The sequence below is a fragment of the Boleophthalmus pectinirostris genome, unplaced genomic scaffold, assembly GCF_026225935.1.
Source record: "Boleophthalmus pectinirostris isolate CB_2022bp ecotype Guang Dong unplaced genomic scaffold, ASM2622593v1 HiC_scaffold_4, whole genome shotgun sequence".
Classification (NCBI taxonomy): Eukaryota; Metazoa; Chordata; class Actinopteri; order Gobiiformes; family Gobiidae; genus Boleophthalmus; species Boleophthalmus pectinirostris.
Window position 1 is genome coordinate 978,510 of NW_026571353.1, and position 25,074 is coordinate 1,003,583.

At 43.3% G+C, this 25,074-nt stretch overlaps 1 protein-coding gene across 2 annotated transcripts in view; it reads right to left on the reverse strand.

Moving 5' to 3' along the window:
* The window catches only part of wdfy3 (WD repeat and FYVE domain containing 3), an 80,929-nt gene that overhangs the window by 37,553 nt on the left and 18,302 nt on the right, over window positions 1–25,074 (reverse strand). For both annotated transcript variants that reach the window (XM_055161714.1, XM_055161713.1), the window contains exons 8-28: window positions 22,961–23,127; window positions 21,621–22,169; window positions 21,418–21,519; window positions 21,146–21,339; window positions 20,211–20,482; window positions 19,398–19,592; window positions 15,775–15,955; window positions 15,321–15,535; window positions 15,036–15,148; window positions 12,261–12,498; window positions 12,067–12,167; window positions 11,578–11,796; window positions 11,260–11,444; window positions 10,865–11,096; window positions 9,852–10,012; window positions 9,639–9,750; window positions 9,304–9,494; window positions 8,065–8,217; window positions 4,957–5,030; window positions 4,470–4,631; window positions 1,750–1,844 (exon numbers count right to left, since the gene is read on the reverse strand). In XM_055161714.1, the coding sequence (XP_055017689.1) occupies window positions 1,750–1,844; window positions 4,470–4,631; window positions 4,957–5,030; window positions 8,065–8,217; window positions 9,304–9,494; window positions 9,639–9,750; window positions 9,852–10,012; window positions 10,865–11,096; window positions 11,260–11,444; window positions 11,578–11,796; window positions 12,067–12,167; window positions 12,261–12,498; window positions 15,036–15,148; window positions 15,321–15,535; window positions 15,775–15,955; window positions 19,398–19,592; window positions 20,211–20,482; window positions 21,146–21,339; window positions 21,418–21,519; window positions 21,621–22,169; window positions 22,961–23,127 (3,911 nt within the window). The remainder of the gene's footprint in view (window positions 1–1,749; window positions 1,845–4,469; window positions 4,632–4,956; window positions 5,031–8,064; window positions 8,218–9,303; window positions 9,495–9,638; window positions 9,751–9,851; window positions 10,013–10,864; window positions 11,097–11,259; window positions 11,445–11,577; window positions 11,797–12,066; window positions 12,168–12,260; window positions 12,499–15,035; window positions 15,149–15,320; window positions 15,536–15,774; window positions 15,956–19,397; window positions 19,593–20,210; window positions 20,483–21,145; window positions 21,340–21,417; window positions 21,520–21,620; window positions 22,170–22,960; window positions 23,128–25,074) is intronic.

The window sequence follows — 25,074 nt, forward strand, 5'->3', positions numbered from 1 at the left end:
AGTTCAAGCATTTTGAGACTTTTTGGGTCGACTATAACCAGTCATAAATTTAAGTATTCAACCAGGATATCATCTGAACTGATAATTGGAAGCTGATATTTTACTGGTACCAGTATCTAATTAAAATAATGCACAAACTGAAGAGACTGTAAAAAGTGCAGAATTTTTGATTCAATGCAAAACATATGTCTTTGTCTATTTTTGTCCACTCAAACATGTGTGAATGAAACAAAATACAACTTCAGGTCTGTTTTTGAGGAGGCAACTATGGCAAGCCAAACTGTTCACATTTACACATATATTTAACACATTGAACACCTTATTGGACGTGTATTACAAGCTTATTTGACTTATGTGACGCGTCAAATTATTCTTATTTAATGCATCAAATTATTCTACATATGATAATGATCCTCCCACAATCAATGAATTTAAAGTGCTTTCAGCCAATCACTGACCAAGACAAAGAATCCAGAACAGTCCAACACCGATGTCCCTATACAAAATCTTTACTCTTATCCACAGCACCAGAGAGAACTTCAGCGATGTACATGTCATACACTAATGTGGCCTTCAATGAAAAAATGATAATTAAACATAAATAAACAGGTGTAGTAAAATGCAGCGTAACAAGAATCACTATCCATTCCTCGTCTTTTTGTGCCATCTAGTGGGCAAAAAATTCAGTTGCATAAAATGAAGCCCCAGCAGGCTGAGTTTGTGTGTTTCATATTGTTTTCCTTTGATAATTGTATACAGACAATTAAATAATCAGTTTCTTCTTTAATGAGCGACATACTGAAACGATAAATACGCTGAGGTGCATGACAACCGTTTTAAATTTGATAGATTACAATTTACACAGTGTAAGGTTTATTTTTTGAGTAAAGATTGTTTACAGGGACATCGGTGTTGGACTGTTCTGGACTCTTTGTCTTGGTCAGTGATTGGATGAAAGCACTTTAAATTCATTGACTGGGAAAAACAGTGGGACGAGATCATTATCATGCGTATAATAATTTGGTGTGTCAAATAAGCTTGTAATACGTGTCCAATAAGGTGTTAAACGCGTTAAATATATGCGTAAATGTGAACAGTTTGGCTTGCCATAGGTAACATTATAACACGGCTTGAAAGTCACTTTTATTTAATATAAGAAGGGAACTTTTCTGGGAGAAGCTATAAACGTCTCCATTTCCATGCAGACAAGAAGCAGGCTTACCGGCCTAAATTCCAGGTAAAAAAACAGAATAAATGGAAGGTAGATCGGTTTAATGCCATCCTGTAGCACACTCCAGGCAAAGCAATACAATTTCCACGCAGTCAAGCAGACAGCATCTCTCCAACAAAAAAGTTACATTGTAGAGCTTTAAAGGGCCCATATTACACTGTTTTACTGACCTGTATTGTTATAATGTTGTTTTCACACGTTTAACACACAAAAAAGTAACTGTTAACTTGAAATGTACCCTTTCATGACATCACAAGGTATTATCACAAGGAGCATTTTGCCCTTTGGGGATGTAGACAGACTAATCACAAAGGGTTACTCAAACATTTGTGAATTAAACAAAACAACTCCAGGTCTGTTTTTGAGGAGGGAACAGTATTTTGAGTCCATTTTGCTTAATACAGGACCTTACACAAACCAGTGGTAGTTTTCTGTAGACTATGCCTTCAGTCCACTTTGACGGTTGTGTTCTAATGTGAACGTGGATGAGACATGTGGCCAGCAGAGGTCACACCCACCTGCATCCAGCTTCTCCTCGTTGTTGATCTCCATGACGACAAACTTCTCACACACGGCGAAAGTGGGCAGGGTGGAGGCGATGAACTGCCCAAAGCTGTGAGAGAGAATCGAGAACTAAACCAGGGCTAAACCAGGGTTAGACCAGGACTAAACCAGGTCTAAACCAGGACTAAACCCGGACTAAACCCGGACTAAACCCGGACTAAACCAGGTCTAAACCAGGACTAAACCAGGTCTAAACCAGGACTAAACCCAGACTAAACCAGGGCTAAAGCCGGGCTAAACCCGGACTAAACCAGGGCTAAACCCGGACTAAACCCGGACTAAACCAGGGCTAAACCCGGACTAAACCAGGACTAAACCAGGACTAAACCCGGACTAAACCAGGGCTAAACCCGGACTAAACCAGGGCTAAACCAGGACTAAACCCGGGCTAAACCAGGACTAAACCCGGACTAAACCCGGACTAAACCAGGCCTAAACCCGGACTAAACCAGGGCTAAACCAGGACTAAACCAGGACTAAACCAGGACTAAACCCAGACTAAACCAGGACTAAACCCGGACTAAACCAGGGCTAAACCAGGACTAAACCAGGGCTAAACCAGGACTAAACCAGGTCTAAACCAGGACTAAACCCGGACTAAACCCGGACTAAACCCAGACTAAACCAGGGCTAAAGCCGGACTAAACCAGGGCTAAACCAGGACTAAACCAGGGCTAAACCAGGACTAAACCTGGACTAAACCAGGTCTAAACCAGGTCTAAACCATGTCTAAACCAGGTCTAAACCAGGTCTAAACACAAAATAAACCAGAACAAACAAAAACTAAACTTCAACAAAACCAGGACAAAAGCAGACGTTAGGTGTAATGTAAGCCTATAAAGAAGTTCTAATCAGTACTACAGTCCCTGACAAAAGTCTTGTCGCTTATCCATTTTGTAGAAACAAAAGCTTATAAGCTGACTTTAAATTAATCGATTGGTTTTAGAAATGTCTCATATGAAGCTAAAACCCTCCCAAATTATGCTCAATATACTAAAATAAATTTGCTTCACTGAAGAAAGATTGATCATTTAATGAACACAGAAAGGTCAGATTTTGGCAAGACAAAAGTCTTGTGGCCTTGTCATATGATGCACCCAATCCTAGATTACAGCCTCACCTGTGATCAGTTACTGATCAATCAATTAGTGGGTGTGTATAAAAAGAACCCGAGCACACCAGACCTTCACATCAACTGCAACTTGACCTCTGACAACATGCCTAAGATCCACCCTGAGACCAAAGCGTTAATTATCAAGAGGCTGAAGACCAGATCCACTGCTGAGGTGGTGACACCTTCAATGTGTCTCAGCGTCAAGTACAAAGAATAAGAAAAAGATCTGAAATGACTGGAGATGTTTTTGACAAGCCCAGGTCCAGCAGACACCGCAAGACAACTGCTCGGGAGGACCGTTTGTTGATTAGAAAATCCAAGGCCAGCTCCTTTTCCACTGCAGCAGACTCCACCAGACCTGGTCACCTCAAGTCCCTGTGTCAACCACAACAGTTTGTAGAATTGTCTTGAAATGGCCTCCATGATCGAACCAGTGCACAGAAACCAGCACTAAACAAAAGGCAATTAAAAAACCGTGTGGCATTTGCCAAGGCCCACAGCCTGCTAAAAGGATGGACACTAGAAAAGTGGCAGAAGGTGGATTTCTCAGATGAATCCTCAGTTGAATTACATCACAGCCACCGCAAATATTGCAGGAGACCTACTGGAGCCACATGGATCCAAGATTCACCCAGAAAACAGTTAAGTTTGGTGGCGGAAAAGTCATGGTCTGTGGTTCCATCCAGTCTGGGGGTGTGCGAGACATTTGCAGGGTGGAAGGCAAATATCAATAGCCTAAAATATCAAGAAGTATTAGCTATCTCTTACATTCCCAACCATAAAAGGGGTCAAATTTTGCAGCAGGATGGTGCTCCATCACATACTTCTATCTCTACATCAAAGTTTCTCAAGGTGAAGAAGATCAAGGTGGTCCAGGACTGACCAGCCCAGTCACCAGACATGAACATCATTGAGCATGTCTGGGGTAGAATGAAAGAGGAAACATGGAAGACAAAACCAAAGAATCTTGATGAACTCTGGGAGGCATGTAAGACGCTTTCTTTGCTATTCCTGATGACTTCATCAACAAATTGTATGAATCATTGTCGAACCGCATGGATGCGTCCTTCAAGCTCATGGAAGTCATACAAGATATTAAATATGGATCTCACAGCACCACTACTTCATTCACTGACGTTATGCAACATATTTTTGTATTTGAAGTAAATTATTTGTTCAATTTTCTGTAGGCGACAACTTTTGTCTTGCCAAAATCTGACCTTTCTGTGTTCATTAAATGATCAATCTTTCTTCAGTGAAGCAAATTTATTTTAGTATATTGAGCATAATCGATTAATTTAAAGTCAGGTTATAAGCTTTTGTTTCTACAAAATGGATAAGCGACAAGACTTCTGTCAGGGACTGTAGTCTAGTCTTAATTAGGAAAAGACAAAGAATATATTCTAACAAAATTAGGACTAAACTTGGTCCATATGAGGACTTCACAAGGAGGAACTTGCCCTAAGTTAGAACTAAACTAGTACAAAACCAAAACTAAAGCAGGCCTAACAAACAGGGCTATCCTCTGACAGGAGAGGGACAGAGAATCAGGCATCTTACCGCAGCAGCTCCAGGGGGTTGGGGAAGCCCTGGAGGAGCAGGCTCAGCACACTGCTGATGGCCCCCACAGTGGGCTGAGACAGGGAGGGGTCCCTCAGGGTGAGCAGGAGCCGCGGGATCACACCCATCTCACGCAGGAGCTTGGCGTTTTTGGCTGCTTCACTGTTGGACACAAAACACAAGATTGTAGCCTGGACACTCACAGCTGTTAAACATCAGAATGAATTGTAAATGAATTGTAATTGAACAGTTTAATTCTGTTATAATGACTTCTTGATGAGATAAATGAGCTAAAGGTCACTGTGTATCCATGGAGTCTGATTTTAGTTTAGCAGTTCTTATTTTCTCTCAAGTGATTCTTTAAAATGTGCACTTGGAACTGAATCTTGTGTTTTTAAATGTGAGAAAATGTGTTTAAATACACAGAAAGAGAAAAAGAGGAAGCTAGAGGGCCAGCAGAGTGTGTGTGCACTTTGTGGGGACTTACCTAGACTCTGTGAGCAGTTCAATGAAGTGTTCGAACAGGGACAGATGGAGCTCATAGGGAGCGTGCAGCCACACCTGAGGAGAGAGAGAGCACGGGACAGTCAGAACAGCTTAAACCTGCTGTATTCAAGCTTTTCCTGCTCCTGGTATTCTCATCAAGTATGTATAATAATGTAACTATAAGAAAAACAAGTTTATTTATCCGACTCTTGATATTTACACTAGTGATGCACTGATCCAGCTTTTTCAGTTCTAATACAGATTCTGATATTATGGCTTTAAGAATCTGCCAATATCTGATATCAAACGATACTAGACTTTTAAACTAAAAAAGAACAAGACAAAACTGATCCAAATGTGTTATCTAGCTGTTATTTATCCCTCAAGTAACTAGAGAACAACTTTGTATTCACTGGGCCAACTATCACCAGTAAACAGTCTTATTACATCAGTGTATTTGCCCAACCAGGATATCAGTTGAACCGATATTTAGAAGTGTTACGGGCCCCGGCCCTTTGATATTTGTTAGAGTGCTCCCGTTCTTCTGTAATTGCTTTTGTCTGCGCAGGGTCCAGGGCTCCCGGTCCGCGAGCCCTGGACCCGGATGCACGGGAGTACTCGACGCGGGACGGAGGCTGGCGTTGCAACGCATCGGCGATTGGCCCTTCATCGCTGCGCTCCCACCAATCCGCGGATGACACCTGTGATAGCGGGGACCATCTTCCGCCTGCTCGAGGCGGCTGGATTACTGCGGCCAGCTCGCCCTTTTGTTTGATGTTGGGTTGTCTCATTTTGTTATATTGCCGGCTATTGCCTCGTTTAGTTCGTTGAGACACCTTTTTTTGTTCGTAGTAAACCTTGAGTTAGATTTGGTACATTTTATTTAGTTAGGGCTATTTAGTTTATTAGATTATTTTGTTTAACTCCTATTTATTTTCACCTCAATTGCCTGGTTTTTTTGGTCTTCCCTTACACTGTAAATAATAAATGCACAATTTTTTGTTAAACCTTTAACATCCTGGGTTTATTGTTACTTCCCCTTCTCCCCTAGCAAAGGGGACGTAACAAGAAGCCGATACCAAATCCATATTTTTTTATCCTGGATAGGTGCTGATTCTGGTATTTGATTGAAGCAGTTAAAATCAGGTTAAGTAGAAGCTAAAAGTGGAAGTCCGTAAGTTGAAAGAAATTTGAGCATGACACTCTCAGAGTCTGATGAAGGAGAAAACCTGAACACAGAATTACAAGTTAGGTTGCAGAGGTACTGCAAAATGTAAGTAATGATAACTACACAGTAACTATATACTGCACTTAATAATCCTCTCCTGGACATACGTAGTATTATCGGCCTGCAAAATGCATTATTCTAATTACACTGGTATTTCCTTTTTATCAGCTTGAGATAAGTGAGCTGTAAATTATGCATGTAATTAAATGCATCTATATTTTACAATGTTTTACACTTACCGTAAATTCCAGACTATAAGCCTCTACTTTTTTCTCACACTTTGAACCCTGCGGCTAATATATGGACGGATTCTTGGTTTGGCACATTGTCCATTCATATATACAGTCTATGGTTTGTCCACACAGCGGACACACGCCGCCTGAGTGCAGAAATCGCCGCTGTCTGTGCAGCTAACACGTGGATGTAGGGTTCACGTGAAGTTTCAACATTAGCAAGCGATATTGTCAGCGCACTTAAATATTTTATCACCATGAGATAAAATAAGTACGGAAGCTGAGAGGGGTCACAACAAACACAAACGCCGCAACAAATACAAATGCAGCAACAAAAAGCCACAACACACCAAAAAAAGCCATAACGGAAATGACCGTGGGACTCTATTTTAATGTAAACGGCGCAACAAATACAAATGCCACAACACAAATGGAAATGCTGCAACACATTAAAAAGCCACAACACATCAAAAAGCCACAACGGAAGTGACCGTGGGACTTTATTTTCTGACGGACCGATCAAGTGGCAAGTGAAGAAGAAGAACTACAACGTGAAAAGTAAAGGAACGGAGAAGTTGGAAACTTAAGTGAAAGTAATTTATTGTTTTATCATTATTCATGTTACGTTGTAGTTCTTCTTCTTCTTCACTTGCTGCTTGATCGGTCCATCGGAAAATAGAGTCCCACGGTCACTTTAGTTGTGGTTTTTTAATGTGTTGTGGCATTTGCGTTTGTGTTGTGACGTTTGTATTTATTGTGGCGTTTGCATTAAAACAGAGTCCAGCGGTCATTTCCGTTGTGGCTTTTTTTGGTGTGTTGTGGCTTTTTATTGTGTTGTCGCATTTGTATTTGTTGCGGTGTTTGCGTTTGTTGACCCCTCTCGGCTTCTGTAAATAAGTTATGATACTAAATGAACATTAGTGAGGGGGATACATCTTGCCCGCATGCGTAAATGAGAAGAAATGTCTCAAACTTCAGTAGCCAGACATTCACTCGTACCTGATTGATAATCGAAACAGCCCCACTCCCTGCTGAAATGCTCCAAGACACTGACATGAAAACAAGACAGGACAGAGGTTCTTGCAAGAGTAGAGCGCGGGGAGAGTACGGGGGTGGTGTGCCAAGAAAGATGCTCGTTTGATCATGTTTTGAACAGTTACTTTGCGCTTCATGCTCACACTATCCTCATGTAAAACACACGAAGAAATGCAGATGATGCAGCTTTTAAGTTAACGGCAACTGATGTGGCTGTGGAAGAAGGAAACAGAGCTGCTGCAGGTGAGCTTAGAGTCGATGGTGAGACTTTGGCGACGGCAGCGTGACCAAATGACTCAATGCATACAGACGACAAAAGCAGACGACCGAACTTGAAAACATTCTTGAAGACATGGACACCTGCGGCTTATATTCAGGTGCGGCCTATGTATGTACAATTTTAAAATTTTGTTAAAATTTTGTTAATGCAGTGTATATTCAGGTGCGCTCCGTACTCCGGAAAATGCGGTACATTAAATTGCCTTGATTGCAGCATGTTCATTTTATTTCACAACAACGCCTAACAAAGAGCCTAACATAAATGATCTGCAGACTTGATGGAGACTACTCTTGAAATCTGAACCCAGAATTGTTCATGTGTTTGAGATCTAACCTCGAAGTCGCAGAGCAGGTCTTGGAAGGCAGTGCAGTTTGGGATGATGGAGGTCTCATGCCCGCTGTCCACGGTGCCCACCAGGGAGAAAGTCAGGTGCAATATGTGGCTGTTCAACAGGGGGCGCTTCTTCTTCAGCAGCATGGCCAGCAGCTGGAACACACACATTAGGTTGACTTACATTTATTTCCTTGAGAATGATCCTAAATCTAACCTTATGTCTGTACATGTCTGGTATGGGACATTGATAAAAATGTAATCGCTTCATCTAAAGTGTTGAACGTTTGAACTTGTCCCCACTCATTATGTCACAGTCCTGCCTTTTTGTTTACTTGTTTCCCCAAATCAGTCCATTTCTTAGTCTGTTCCGGTCCTCCTTTTGCCACCTCCCTCCTTTCCCTACAGCTGCCGCTCATTCTGTAATCAGCCCAGGCCCAGTCTATATATACTCCCTCTGCTCCCTCAGTCTTCGCCAGATTGTAGACCTGTAAAGACGTACTCTCAAGCTCCTGAAAACCTGAACCCCGATTTCTGAAAACCCTGTATTACCCCTGAATCTGATCTGTTTGCAACTTCTGCAATTCTGTGTTTTTCCCTGTTTGTTGTCCCTGTTCCTGAGTTCACTCCCAGTTAATTTCTTACTAGTGTATTTCCCAGTCTTGGAGGATATTTCCGTTCACATTTTATATCATATATTCCTCTGTTATATTTTCAGTCTGAGTTTCCATTATTACATTCTCTGTTAGAGGACACTTTCTGTTATTAACTAAGAGTTTGTTGCCTGTATACTTGTGTTGCATTTGAGTCCAATTTACCTGCGTGATACATTACTCCTGTTCACCATTTACTTTTATAAACAAACCTTAAGCTGCAAAAAATAGAAAACTCATACAAGTTTGTCTTATTCTCAGTATATGGACAGGCCATGCCTCATGCGACAGCTTCAGAATCTAGACCTCCAGACCTATTTGTGGGCCAGATATGATGTAAACATGTTAAATATACCTTTCACTGATAACAATTGTAATGTTGATTCATCTTAATCATATTTTGCCAAGCTATTTTATTAATGTTTGTGTTTAATAGTTTATGTTATAATTTGGTGTTTGGGTTCTCAAGCAGAATGAGCCTCACATGAGTCATCTGGATTGCCAGTTCCAAAATTGGGTTTAAACCTAAAATTATTTAGACATCCACAAACATAGTTAGTGGCCTTTGCAGCTAGAGTTTCCCATTCACCTGGTAGCCTTTGATGCGCTCCATCTCTTTGCTGGCCAGAGGGTCACTCTTGACCACACACACCAGAGCTTTGACTGCCGCGTACAGCCCCTCCACGTCTGACGCCATGGCAACCAGACCCAAGATGGCGGCCGCCCCACCCACATACTGGAGGCTGGTGGCCACAGGTCTGGGCACAAAGGCACGCACTCCTGGAGGGGAGACACATGCACACTCACTGTTTTGTATCTGGGACTTTAAAGAGTCAAGTTATCAGATTTTGAATGTTTTTAAATACCACAAAAAACAGTGTCATTTGTAGTGCATCCCTCTACTCTGGAGTTGTGTAAAAGTACCTAAATATCCGATGACGGCGGCTCCAAGAGTGCGTGCGGGGCCGTTCAAGTGTCCGGCAGCATTGTGAAGTAGTTTGACTGGAGTGGCATTTTCATGAGACGACACAGCCAGCTGCAAACAACAGAGCCCCGAGTTAGAACAAATACAGTGTAACACAAGCACCCACATGGCGTTTGTGGTGTGCACACACACAGACAGTGTATGTGAGGGACCTGTTTGGCGATGGCCTTGCTGTCCAGCTTGTTGTACAGCTTTCGGATCTTAGCCACAGTAAGCGTGGAGAGTGAGTGAGCGTACAGGCTGAAGGAGATCTTCTCCTCTGGCACCAGCACCACAGGACAGACAGGGGGCAAGTCACTCTTCCACTCTTTCCCTGCAACACAGCACGGCTCAGTACCACACAGTAAGGCCCCACCGATATATCATCTGATAAGCGCACTTTTGAGACATATTGGCTATCGGCCTAAATCTAGCCGATATGGGCAGATCATATATGTGGGCATGTTATACTTTATTAAAAAGATTTTGATTCTTTCTCATTGGTAATTACTTAGCTACTGTAAGCTACCACACATCAACAGCCTGTTTTCTTAAACTGGCCCACTAAAGTGACTATTGTAGCTGTATACATATGTTATTGGACATGCATTGCTATTCAGATGAGCTGTCAAAGTCTGAATGATCTGCATTTATAAATATAATGAATAACCGCAGCCCACACCTAGGCTAACTGCTAAAGACTAGGGTAGCTTTCTTATTTTTGTTTACAGGCTAGAAAGTCATGCAAAAATGCCATTAGGCCTATCTACTGTCTTTAAATATGATTGTAAAGAGGCAAAATAACAGTCAATGGAGCCTAAATAAATTCAACTCAATCCCATGTCAAGTTTTATAATCAGCTGAAGATTTACAGTGAATTCTAACATCACTAAATATATCAGCTGTTTATATCAGCTACCAGCACCTCCAAAGCCCGTTTTATCTATCGTATCAGATCAAAAAAAATCTATACTGGTTGGGCCCTACTACATAGTATTGCACATATGCAATACTCCACATATGCAGTACCACACAGACACTGCACTATCCAGTACTAAACATATGCAGTACCACACATATGCAGTACCACACAGACTATGCACTGGAGAGTACCACACATATGCAGTACCACACAGGCAAAGCAACAGTCAGCACTACACACATGCTGTACAATGAGGACCCTTACACGGGGGATAGACAGCTTGGAAGCTGCCCACATAGTTGGGTCCCAGCTCGTAAATGGTGGTGACCGTGGAGGCGGGCAGGACCTCCTCTAAGAAGTGGCTAGGACCCAGACGCCACACCAGGCTGGACACCTGTCTCTGGGCAGGGGGCGTTCCGATGTAGCCGTACACTGTGCTCACCACAGGGGGGTTAGTGGAGCCTGAGCCCCCAGGCCCACTGTGGATGTAGTGGAGCTACAAAGAGAAATACAAAAGTCAAAACAACCACAGAGTCATATACTGCACAAGTACTGCACACATGCATGCACACATAGTGCACATGTTCTGCACATGTACTGCACACACATACTACACATATGCTGCGTATATCCACAGCACTGGGGTAGGAGGTCTGCACCTTGACCGTGTTGATGAGCTGTCCATCCAGGTAGAGTGTGGCCATGCTGTTCTTCAACATGCCCTTACTCATAACCAACAGCAGATGGTGCCACTGTCCCTCCACGATGAGCTCAGAGCAGCGGAAGCGTGCACAGCAGGGCAGCAGCTCATAGAAGGACGACTCATCACTGGACTCCTCAGCAGCTGAAGAGAGGCACAGGGTGTGTGTTAGTCATATTAAAGCACACATATTAATGACCATAATAATGTGAGAGTGGGAGTTAGAGCTAATGACCATTATCAAACATACTAGTACATACTGAGAGCGTGGGCTTACAGTACGTGTGCAGCAGCTCCTCTTTGGTGGACACAGAGATGCAGTGGTCTTTAGCTGACAGCACCACAGACAGACACACATAGTGCTGCTCCGAGGAGCTGGCCCTGCGCACCAGGGTCAGCAGCCTCAGGGGGTGGGCCTGGGGGGCCACGCTGAACCGCTCCACACAGAACCAGCTGGAGTACGTCAGGCCAGAGGGAGGGGGGAAGAGGCGCTCCCCTGCACGCGCACACACACACACGCAGGAGATGGGTTAGGCATTCACAGGGGGATTCACAAAGAAAACCAACTCACAGCTTCTAATGGTTCATCCTCATGCACAGACCTGAAGTAACTACTTTAGTTGGATACTCCAGTATACTACAGACTGTCACGTTTAGACTCTCTATCCATTCTATTGCCAAAACAGAGTTATTCAATATTAATTTAAGTCTTCTTTAGCTTAACTGCACACACACTGGTCAGATACAGCTGTGGACTCACACTGACCTGTACCGATCCCACTGAGCACAGCCCCGTCGCTCACAACCGAGCCGCTGGTGGTGTGGGGGGGGACATTGTGTGGGGCCAGACTGGGCAGAAACAGACAGCTGCAGGGCAGAGGAGCACACACCACATGAGACTTCATCAGACTTCAGGAGAGCAGACAGAATACACTTTCATACAGTGAGCTCAGCACATACCCAAAGCCCTCGAGAGATGTGTCAAACTCTACAAACGGAGGAGTGACCGCAGAGCCATGGAGCCGGATGTCGTGGGGCGTTGTCATGGAGACCAGACACTTGACCCTGGTGAGGGGCACAGTGCTACCCTCTGCTGAGCGCACCAGGCTTCGACTGATGCGATACTGGCCGTTGTCCTCAGCCGGAGTGGTGAAGACACTGTCAGGACCAAAGCCCTCCATGGACAAGGTCATACTGTCTGTAGAGTGAGAGGGAGAGACAGACAAGGTCAGAGGCAGAGGGTCAGGGGCAGCACAGAGAGGGAGAAGGTCAGAGGGAGAAGGTCAGAGGGAGAAGGTCAGAGGGAGAGGGTCAGAGGGAGAGGGTCAGAGGGAGAAGGTCAGAGGGAGAGGGTCAGAGGGAGAGGGTCAGGGGCAGCACAGAGAGGGGATGGGTCAGAGGCAGAGGGTCAGGGGATGGGGGGGGCATGGGAGGAGCCATCAGGGCAGTGTATCTGTTTATAAACTTCATCTAAAGCAAGATGAGGAACAGACTGAGCACATGACACCAGCACTGAAGGAGGAAGTATAGCCTTTGCCCTGCTCACAGTTTACAATAGGCGTGTATGTGGTGTATGTGTGGTGTATGTGTGGTGTGTGTAGTACAATGTTGGGAGTAATGTGTTAGAAAAGTAACGAATTACAGTAATACATTTCATACATATACATAATGGGAGTTGGAGCTGCCGATAGCCGATATAATCACCGATATATTTAGTGATGTAGAAATTCACTGTAAATCTTAAATTGTTTAAAAAACTTAGGTTTGGCTCTAGTGGATTTTAAATTGGGTTTATTTAGGCAACATTTATTGTTATTCTGACTCTTTGTGTCATATTTACAGACAGTAGGTCAGACTAATGGCATTTTTGCATCACATTCTAGCAGCTAGTGATGGGTATTCCAGTTCTTTTTAGAGAACCGGCTCTTTTGGTTCGGCTCACTAAAAGCAGCTGGCTCTTTCGGCTCCCAAGCGGCTCTTCAGATTGTTTTGTTGCAAGCAGGATTAAACCAGAACTGAACCAGGTCTAAAGCAGGTCTAAAGCAGGACTAAAGCAGGACTAAACCAGAACTGAACCCAGACTGAAAAAGGGCTAAACCAGGACTAAAACAGATCTAAACCATGTGTAAAACAGGACTAAACCAGAATTGAACCAGGACCATCTCTCTCCATCTCTCGAGCCCAAGATTATTATAAAATAAATTAACCAGGACTAAAGTTTAATAATAAATATTGTTTTATGTTTATGTTTTATAATAAACTTGCAAATTTTTCTCTTCTATGCACACGCAGATTTCTGAAAGATTCGTTTTCAGCCACTGCCGCTGTCAAACTACCACAAGACAAAGTCGACATATTTCCAACACTCACTGCTAACACACAGGCTCCTCCTCACATCACAAGTCTGCACTAATAAATGTCCTTTTAATCTAGACTCAAACTGATTGTCCGTAAAAAGAATATAATCTCAGTGTTGCACTTGGATCTGTGTCTGCGGGTGTAAACAAGAACACTGAGTGACGTGACGTGAGTGACATGTGTTCAGGGACATTACGGACACACACACAGACAAATGACTCAGCAGATAAATGATGCGGAGCCACATATTAGGACATTTATCTGTAAACAGGATTGAAGGAACATAACTGTAGAGAGTCTAAGCTTTATAACGACGTATAACATGCCCATGTGAAATATCGGCCCATAACAGCAAACATATTGGCCCAATATCCAATATGCTTCCAGGTGCCCATATCGGCCGATAATATCGACCAACCGATATATCGGTTGGGCTCTAATATAAGACAAGTTACTTTTCATTTTCTTATGCTCCACTGTTTACATCAGCATTTCACTGGAGCAGTACCAGGGCCTCTCCAGACGGCCCCTGTGCTCTGTGAGCGAGGCTTGAGGCATCAGAACACCGCACGGCTATTTACACCCGCCTTGGCTTCAGCTCCTCCAGTCGTCATGAGGCATGCACGTTTCAGCTCTTCCACTTGTCACGAGGCCTGTACATGCATGCTCCCTCTCCCATATCCCAGCGCGAGTCCCGCTCATGTAGAGAAAAGTCCTTGCATGGCTCTGTGTGGATCCATGCATTTCCCCTCACCCAATAGTGTGAGTGCAACCAGTGCCCTGACTCCTGACCCATTTACACAGCGGTGAGAAGAACGAAACACACTGAGCTAAAGATTTTCTGATCCAAACTAACTCTGTCCTGCAGAGGACCTAAAGGTTTCATGTCAAAGTTTTCTTCATAAAGCGGCCCGCTGCATGATCTGCTCAGACTTATGATAACACTATTTAAGCTTGTAGTGTAACTGCAGTTCTATGTATGTGATAATGTGCACTTATAAGTGTAATGGGCATTAAAAACTTAAAAATATGTGTGTTAAAAGCAAGTAAAAGTTGGGTTACAACAGTGGTTCTTAAACTGTGGGTTAGGGTTCCTGACCCACAATACATTGTTTGTTTTTAGTTTTAGCTCATATTAAGCAAAAAAATAATAATTGAAATATGGACAATTTTATAAATTAAAGTGGCAATGTCAGAAAAATGTAACATCAACTGACAATTCTAAGGAAAATTGTGAAATACAGAATTTGTGCATGACAATTTTTGCACTGTAAGTGGTAATATATAATGTATTACATCTTTACATTGGTACTAAAGTGTATGTGTAATTTATGTGTGTAGGGTGTGCGCCTCTGGGGTACAGCCAGCGTCTCTTACTCCTCATGTCAGGATCATAGCTGAGTGAGCTGGGCTTGTGCACACGGTACTGCTTCAACTGCTTCTTGTCCCACGCACCACAGTTTAACGGGTCCCCGAGCCGCAGGAACTCCCTGTGCAGAGCAGATGAAGGGCTGAGTGTGAACAAGACAACCATTTGGATTTAAAGCTCATCCACACCAGAGAAGCGACACTTTCCACAAATAGCAATAGTCCAGTAAACAAGAGTGCATCTTTACGGTTTAAAAGGTCATAAACCACAGTGAGTACTGGGCTGTGGCGTACCTGAGAGGGGTGGGCAACAGCGCCTGAGAGGCCAGCCTCTCGAACATCCTCTGGAGGGGTGGGTGCAGTGGGTGCTCCTCGTCGCCCAAGGCCTGGCTGCAACGCTGGAGCAGTTTCTGGTGCACACAGGCCTCACACAAGATTTGCTGGTTCCTCTCCGAGTTCACCAGCTGCTGGAGGACATTTGCCACCGCCAGCTGCAGGTCCAGAGCATGCTGCACACAGGAGGACAGGGTAGTTTAAAGTGCACTAAAACATTGCCTAGGTTTCCATAGTTTTACAATTTTATGTATTTCATTGATTTTTCTTCTTTCCTTCATTATACTGCCTATACTTCTGTTGCAGACTGGATTGAGCTGGCACTAACAGTCAGACACTCTTATGCACTTTAAGATTCATTGCATATTCCCATGAGTCCAGTCCCAGCCCTACGGTCAGAGGGTTTGGGTCTCACCTCAGGTTGGCTGTCAGAGCTCACAGAGGGCAGCAGGTCCAACATGGCCAGAACTGCTCCTGGATGTATAACCACCATATCAGACAGGGACCAGGAGGAAGGGGGTGCTGGTGAGGCAGACAGGTGCAGCTTCAGCTCAGTGAGGGCTTTGACAGGAGCAGAGGAACCGTAGTACCCAAACCTGGAACAAAACACAGTGTACTGAACTGACCAGTCTGAGCACAACTCTACATGTGAAAGATACTGTGTGTAGGATCCTTTAGCGCAGACATTCTGTGTTGGTGTCTGCTATACAGTTATAATTGCTGACACCCATGGATCATTATGTTATAATTTGGACATTTTAATTTGAAATATACTGTACATCCAAAAAGATCTAATAAAAGAAACAATTTCACTGACTTCTGCGTTAAAAAACTGAGGTGCCCAATGGGGCTGACGTCGCTGCAAACGTCATCACAACAAAGCTCCACATGCTGAGGCCCCACCTGTGGACAGCTGCACACCACATTAGAGCAAAGATTTTTTTTTTTAAAATAATTTGTACCAAAATGAGTATGCGACACAGCCCAATCCTACATGTATCACCGATTGGGGGGGGAGGGAAGAAAAGGAGAAAGAAGTAGAGAGCAGTGGGCTTATGCTGGAGGTGTAACATGGTTAAAAGGTCTGAAATGTCTATTCTGTTGAATAGGTCAAAGATATTCTCTTCATATTTGTCCCCAGATACCGGATAAATGTTCAAATGAAATAATGGTTTAACTACTGATAATGTGTTCCCAATTTGACAATAGGGGCACATGCTGCACATAGTAGACTAAAAGTACTTTAAACACTTGTTTGGCAGTGATAGTTTGTAGTTAGCCAATGGGTGGGAATGATATATTACGATTGCATTGTGCAGTATTTTCCATGAATAGAAGAGATTAATGGTGTCATTCTATTTCAAAGATTTGTTTAAAGGTGAAATAGTTGCAATAGGTGCAATGATACACCAGAAATGAAGCAGAAATGATGGGAAACAATGCATTATGGGAAAAGCACATACAGTACATGACAATAGGCTTCACAAACAGCACTCATGTCAGGGCTGTGCAATGACACATTTTGATGGAGATCGAAGTTAAATCGTTTGAAATTGTTAGAAGCAGACTTAAGACCAGGAAAAAAGAAATGTGACTTGTTTATGCTAAGAAAATTATAACTGAAAGCCATTTTTATTAGTTTGAAAAAAAAAAAAAAAACCTGAGGAATTGAGACCAATAAATATGAAGAAAAAGAAGTTTTTGTCTTATCAGCCAGCCTTAAATCATGACATTACACAGCTCTCTCATGAGCCTGGAGTTGGAAATGGGGGTGGAGGGGGGATTTGCAGTTTAACTGACAAAATGCATAAACAGAAACTGGCTCAAGGTTCGCCATCTCCTTTGGCAGAACTGGAGGGCTAATATATTTTTACTATAAAAAATTTGGGCCATGTAACATATTTTATACAAATATCTGAACTTGCATACTGCAAAAATGTCAAACTTGATTTTGATGTTAAAGAAAACATACATTTAATACTGCTTTGTGCTCTGATACTACCGTAGTTTTCATATAGTTCATAAGTCCATTCTGAAACTATGCTGAAGCAGACCTTTTTTCAGTTTTAGTAACTAAAGACTTCCATGTATAATTTTTTGACAAGTCTAAACTGAACTATGACACAAGATTAAGATTAAAGAGGAGTATTACACTTCTATGGGTATTAAGTGCTAACACATTACACACTTAGAGCATCTTATTGTTTTGAGAATGCTATTGTTATGTGCTATAGTTTTGTATATTTATGGAGAATTGTCATGTGGAAGTATGGGTGACATAGACTTGTGCACAGAACCCGTAATGGGGGTTTAAATAGGGCCCAAGAGAGACCGCTAAAATACTCAAACATGCATGGACGACATCAAAAACTTCTTCAGGCAGGTTTTTGATGAGGGAGCAACGTTACAACATAGTACAAAGCTTTAAAGGTCCTATATTACACAGAATTGACTCATGTGAGTCATGTTGGAATGTTGTTACCACAAACATACTTGGAGTTGGGTTTTAGTTCATTCACATGTTTGAGCTTTGGAGATGCACACAGACTAATGATTAACGATTACTCAGAGGGCTCTATTCCAGAAGTTCACAGCTACCTTTTACCTTTTGTTCAATAAACTGGTAAGACCAGAGCTGAAATCATCCAAACTCAGTCTAAATATGAAGGATTTCAGTGTGAAACATGTGTGAAGGAAACAAAACAGACCTCTAGGTATGTTTGTCAAGCGGAAACAACATTATAACAGAAAATATTGTAATACAGGCCCTTTAAAAAGCGGATTTTGCATAATGCCCCCTCCTTGAGTTTGTATGTGCATTCCTTATTACATTTGAACAAACGTGAATACTTCCTGTTTAAGAACACAAAAATGATGCAGTGGAGGGTCACAGCTGAACTCAAGGTGAGAAAACCACAGAAACAAACTCAGTCTAAATGGAACTATGAGAAAGATGTCAGAGGATGTCTGAGTGTGGCTGTATGAGCAGATGGAGGCACGGGCCTGGCTGGAGCAGTACCTCTTCCTGGTGAGTGCGGGGGTGCCCCAGGGCGAGGGCAGCGAGGTCTCCTGACTCAGACAGGGAGGGAGCTGCTCTGTGCGACTACGGCACCGAGGGGCAGTATACACACACACGCACACAGGCCAAAACATCGCAGAGGAAGAAAAAGAGGAAGAGCAGAGAGGTTAGTGACCAGCACAAACACTGACCAGACCTGAGCTCCACTTAAGGTGTCTCATGTTCACTTGTCCCATCAACTCCTCAATGTATGGCTTTCAGAAGTATGAAAAATTAGGACTGTTGCCAAAGTGAACAGTTTCAACAAACAAAATATGATCATTCATGTTCACCTTCTAGAATTTGAAAATTACATAAAAGATTATCTAAAACTGTTGCACAAACTTGCCCTTTTAAACTTTTGTTTTAAAGTAATTTTGACTGACAACAATTGTGTCTTTAGGTTTTAGTAATGGCACCAGTTTGCTGTAAGGAAATCATTTCATTGATGACAGAGAAGCTGGTGAACTTTGTGCCAGTTGTTGTTTCATATGGATAGGCCCAGGTCATTACACTGTGTGCAGCTGAGGAGGCAAGTGATCGGACTCTGTGGACAGAAGCCAGTGCAGAAAGAGAAAAGAAGCAGAGGAAGCAGGCCCTGGTGCAAATGTCCTCAGCACAGACACGCTGTTCCAGGTTTATACACACCCGAACACACACACACAACAGCACCTCTAGTGGACTGTATGGACACAACATTGTCTAAAATGTTCCTGTGGCTGCAATATAGAATACACCTTTAAAATCTCCTGCTTATCAATGCATGTTTATGTATAACTGTCTGATTCGGAGCCAGATGTTTCAGCTTAGCTCCTTGCCTCTGCCTGTACATCAGGCACATAATGGCCTGAAAGTGAGTTACACCAGTAAAGTCTGAGACATAGGTAAACTGACTCATTCTTCAGTCAGGAGCACCTAGGCTGCGCTAAACCAGGCTGTGCTGAGTGAAAGTGCAGGAGTGTGTGGTCAGTGGGAGTCACCTGTCGAAGGAGTCGGTGGCCATCTTGTAGAGGTAAATGAAGAGCTTGCTGCAGTGTTTGAGAGTGGGGCACACACTGTCCCCACCCCCCGTGGGCCCTAGCTCCTCCTCCAGGAGCCTCTGGAAGGGCTGGGCATTGGATGGGAACACACCAGTGGCCCCCAGCTTCTTCACGTCCGAGAAGCAACCTAGGAGTCTGAAGCACACGCAAGAGTCAACTGTCAACTAAAGTGTGATGTAAAACAGAACTTTGTATTTGCCACCATGTGCACGACCAGTCAAAAGTCACGCACTAATGTTTCTTCTCTATTTCCAAGACTATTTACATTGTAGATCCTCACTGAAAGCTTCATGGCTCAGCTTCTGTTGTAGGGAGCATTATACCTCTGATGATACAGGCCAAGATAACAGGGACTGAGCTAGTAGTGAAATGGAATTTCTCTAATAATGTAGAAAATAATTTTATTTTTATTTTTTCAATATCCACCCTTTGAATACTACTTTGCACTTTTAGCATTTCTTAACCCTGACAAGGTACTGCTGTAAAGTGAAAACCATTTCAGGAAAATTCATCAAGAGACTCACTAAGAGAAGGCCAAGGGTTTGCAGTGCTGTTGACAAAGCAAAGGGTGGATACTCTGAGGATTTTAGTATAAAATATATAAAAAAACAAAACAAAAAAACTCCATATATCTTGCTTCATATATTTGATGTCTTCAGTAAGTATATAAAATGTGGAAAGAAACAGAAACAAACATGAATGACAAGGTGTGTCCAAACTTTTGACTGGCAGCGTACATCCAAAATGCCCTACCTGACTGCATCAGCCAGCTTCTCGTACTGGATCTCGGTCCTGAAGAAGTGGGAGTTGGCGGGCTCGTAGCGCATGGCAGCAGTCAGTGTACAGAAGACTGTGTGCAGCAGCTCAAAAACCTGGTTCTGGTTGGCCCGCTCCCAGCCGTGGCAGGGAGGTTGGCACAGGCAGCGCTCCATGGCTACCAGCAGAGAGGTGACATACACAAAGCCCCCCACTTTCCGGAACACTGTGCGAGTGCGGTGGCTCTCACGCAGCACCAGCAGCAGGGCCTGCGCAGCACAGGGACAGTTAAGTCCACCCTCAGGGAGCAGCACACATGGTCTACTGTGTGGAAAGATCATTCTAACAGCTCATGTAACTGACCACTGTAAATCTGAGGATTTGCACTGATTATTTAAAGGGACAATATCTGATTCTGAACCATGGGTCAGGAATATGTTTTAGTTTGAACTGTCTGCTGCAGTGATATTGCACAATGACACAGAAACTACTGTCTGGGATAGCGCTGAGTAGTTGTTTCCTTAGAGTTTTCATATCTTCACCTACTATGCTTTTTAGTCACTACTGATAATGCCCCATGACAGAGAATCAAGTGTATGGTACACTGTAAAGCAGTTGTTTGCACATGATTCTTAATAACTGTGTCTGACTAGATGAAAAGAGGTGACCTGTCAGTAGCTTCTATATTAGTTATTTACAGAGAAAATGCTTTGTAATGCTTGTAATGTTTGTATTAGTTTCTTATTTAGCTCATTATTTAGTACAGGCCCTTTAAAAAAAACTGAAAGGATGTGTGTTGCACCTTTGATCACTATGAACAGCAACAGTTCTCCATAATCCCAGGTCAGAACAAAGGGATCTCCACAAAGAAGAACTGCTTTCCTGTAAATATGTGAGCATGTGTGTGTGTGCATGTATGTGTGTGCATTTACCCGCAGGATGTCTGTCTTGAGCTGCAGTTCGCTGGAGGGGGCTGAGTGCATGAGGCCCAGCAGGGTGCCCATGTCATCGTCTCCACTGGGCGACAGCACCAGCTGCTGGATGATGAGAAGAGCGTGCTCCCTGCACTGACGGTACTTCACTATGTTATGGACACAGCGTGCACCACCAAACTCTCGGAACAAAGCTGTCAACACAGTGAGTTCAGTACAACAGGGCATGGACAATCTGAGCCTGTGCAGATACTCTGAGGGTAGAGAGGCACCTGCGTTGGTGTTGGAACCCTGCAGCAGTACAGTCAGTGTCTCCATGACGAGCCAGGCCAGCTGCTTTTGCTCCTCCAGCACGTCGGGCCTCTTACCGTCACCTATGAACACAAGAGCCATGCTACTCCTGTACTTAGACACACTTCCATCAGAAGCACAGGACTTACCTCGCTCGTGACTGTTCACAGGGAGGTGTACTTACCCTGTTCGTGACTGTTAGTGGGCTGAGCTCCAAGTTGAGCTCCAGGTTGAGCACCAGGTTGAGCTCCAGGCTGAGCTCCAGGCTGAGCTCCAGGCTGAGCTCCAGGCTCCTTCAGCAGGGCAGCGTACTTGTGCAGCAGATTGACGAGCACCTCAAGGAGCCCCACCTCCCGGAGCACATCGCTGAACACGGGGTCGTGGCGGGCCAGTTTGAGCAGTGTGCGCACGGCTGTCACACTGCAGCAGTGAGATGAGCTGGACTTGAGCAGGACGCTGACACTGAACAGCTCCTTACAGGGCACATAGTTCAGACTGAACACCACAAACTCCAGCAGCTCAAAGTACTTGGTCTGGGCCTCAGGCAGCTTCACCACACGCTCTGCCAGCTGAGACAGTGTGTGCTGAGATTCCAGGATGAAGTAATTGGACGGCTCAGCCGCGTAGATGTTGCCAATGGCGTCCAGCAGCATACAGGCCAGACGACTGCTCTTAGCACGGAGGAAGGCATTCTGCAGCACAGAGAAGGCCTGGATGTTCCGCACTGTGTGGCCTGCAGGGTAAAGAGGAGGTATGAAACAAACTAAGAGCATATTGCTTAATACAACATGTGACTGAGAGCTGCTACAGTTTACAATAGCATGCTGTGTACCTCTGGTGTACCTCTGTTTGTTAACAGTATTCAGATTCACACCCTTTTTGCCTTGGAGGATCAAATGTATGAGCAGGTCCAGGGCTGTACAAAGTCATGCTTTGGATGTGAAGAGATAATATGTGAACTGACCTATGATTAGAACAGACTGCTGTGATACACACAAAGCACAGATCAGCCCTAGTCTGAAATAGGTAAAACACTTTCAAATACTGACTTAGAACTAGAGCATGATTTTGGAAAATAATATAGTTGTGATATGTTTTTGATTTTATTTTTGATATACACTTTAAAAGTAGGATTCTGTGTGTGTGCACATTGTAAACAACATTCACATTTGAGAGAAGGCTGAAATATGAACTAAAAACCTAATACAAGAATCCCATGCATTTCAGAACATGTTTGTAGAAGTCTAAACTACAGCAAACACAATCTTTATTTCTAATAAATTGATATTTTGCTCTTTACAGAGGACATTCTATTATTTAAAATAAATGCAGCTTTAACGATTTGATCATTGCAATTTTGATTAGATTGTGAAAACAAAAAATCCCTAAATTTTTCAAAAACAAAAAATCCCAAAATGTTTCATTCTCATTACTGTTTATTTTGTACGATCATAAACGATAAACTTTGTGCCTATGATAATATTATTATTAGTTAGAAAGACCATAAATGAAAACATGTTTCACCTTTGCCTGAGGGCTGGGGCAGGACGAAGCCGGGCAGCAGGAAAGGCGCTCCGGTGGTCAGCCCCGCAGGCTTCAGCTCGCTCACGCCGTACGTGCACAGGCAGGTCACCAGGTTCACCAGATCCTTCAGAGCATCTTTACACTCGTCCTCCTTAGCCTGCTCCAGCCTGAGGACAGAGAACAGGTGCTACAGGTCACTTTGCTTAAATGGATTGTTGTGGTGAAGCTGCAACAATAGCTAAAAAACTGAGGGAACTACATATACAGTGATCCTTTGCTCCATTTCTGTGCAAGACTACATGAAGAAATAACTGTTATTAAAGAGGGGACATTTTACTTCTATGTGTCTAGTAGAAGTGGACTAACCAATCGCTGCTATTTGGTTGTGATGTATATAATGCGCCACTAATGGGGCTAACTGGTATATTAAACTTTTCCCAAATCCCGTAGGAACAACGGACAATAATGTCTTTCCTCTTGATGAAATTTACCAAACATTCTCTGTATTGCGGTTTTAAATCCTCAATCTCAGGAATAGTTCACAACACTAAATGTATGGCTCTTTGCTGATTGGCTGGTGCCCGAACTTGCACTTCCGGGGTTTTTGAGAACTGTCTAGTGTATTCTGATTCTTGACTTAGTCACTAGAGAGAAATGAAACTGAGCAGAGGCACTAGATGGCGCCAGCCTGGCTAAGTAATTACAGAGATATGAACCATAAACCAGGTCAACAAATTTGCAATCTAATAGTTAAACAACAAATTATGTTAGCTCTTGTTTTTATGTTTACCTTACCTGCCTCACAGCTAGGGGGCCCTACAGCTCCTTTGCACTTGTTACATGGCTGTATGTGGGGAGAGAGAGTCCTGACTGTTGTGGTGCTCATGAACATGGTGGTTAGTGAATAAATGTGGCTGAACCATGGATCTTTTAAAATAACTGGCCTATATAAGCCTCCAGTTGATGTAGTGTCACTCACTGGTACTACAGCGGAAAAAACCCCATGGGCCGAGAGAAGATTTTTCTCATAGAGGCAATGTAATCACAAACTGCTCGTATTCAGCTGACAGGGCACCTACAACTTTCAAAAATGTCGGATTTTGTGGCGATTTTTACCTATTTTTAGATCATAAACTTTTTCTCAGCTCAAAAAATCCTTCAGTTGTCTTAAAAAACGCTTTATAATCATTAGCTTCAGCTCCTCTCGCTCTGATTGGTCAAAGCGATCACATGATACACGAGCCTGCTCCGTGCGTGCGTTCGCGTGCATTGGCGTGTGCCCGAAGGAGAAAAGCGCATACTGTGCATGCTCAGGCGGCCCACAGTCACCGGAAGTACTTAGCCGGGCTAAAGGCGAATCTGGGATCATGCGTCATTGAGCTCAGCCCATTGACTTGAATGGGCAGCCATTTTGAAACCCCGGGGCTTGGGCTGAACTAAACCTGGAGTTATTATTTAGACGAACAAATTACACCTGAGACTCTAGTCTCCAGCTCAGGTTAAAGGGCATATATTATGCTATTTCCTAATCTATGTTACAATGCTTCCTCATCAAATTCATTTCAGTCAGTCTGCCCCAGGGCAGCTGTGGCTACAGTAGTAGCTTATCACCACTGAGTGTTGAGTAAATGAATAATGAACTGTAAAGTGCTTTGGGTATCTTGGAAGGCGCTATATAAATGCAATCAATCAATCATTCAAAAACTGCATATTTAGATGAGTTCTACTCTCAAACAGAAAACAAACTGTACCACCTTGTGATGTCATATGGTAACACAGGAAGTGCTCTATGGTGTTTTATAAACTCCATACAGCTTTACTAGAATCATCTGTATAATTTCAGTGCTGGAAATACCAACCTCTACTAAACTAAAGGTAAAGGGGAGCTGTTAACTTGAAAACCATTGCTTCATGACATCACAAGGTGGAACAGAGTATTTTGAGCTTTGGAGATGTACCCAGACCAATAATAAAGGGTTACCCAAACGCCTGTGAATGAAACAAAACACAATTCCAGGTATGTTTCTGAGGAGGTAGCAACATTCTAGTGTGGCTTAAAGCTCACATGAGTTAGTTAGATTAATATAGGACCTTTACACTATAGGGATTCTACA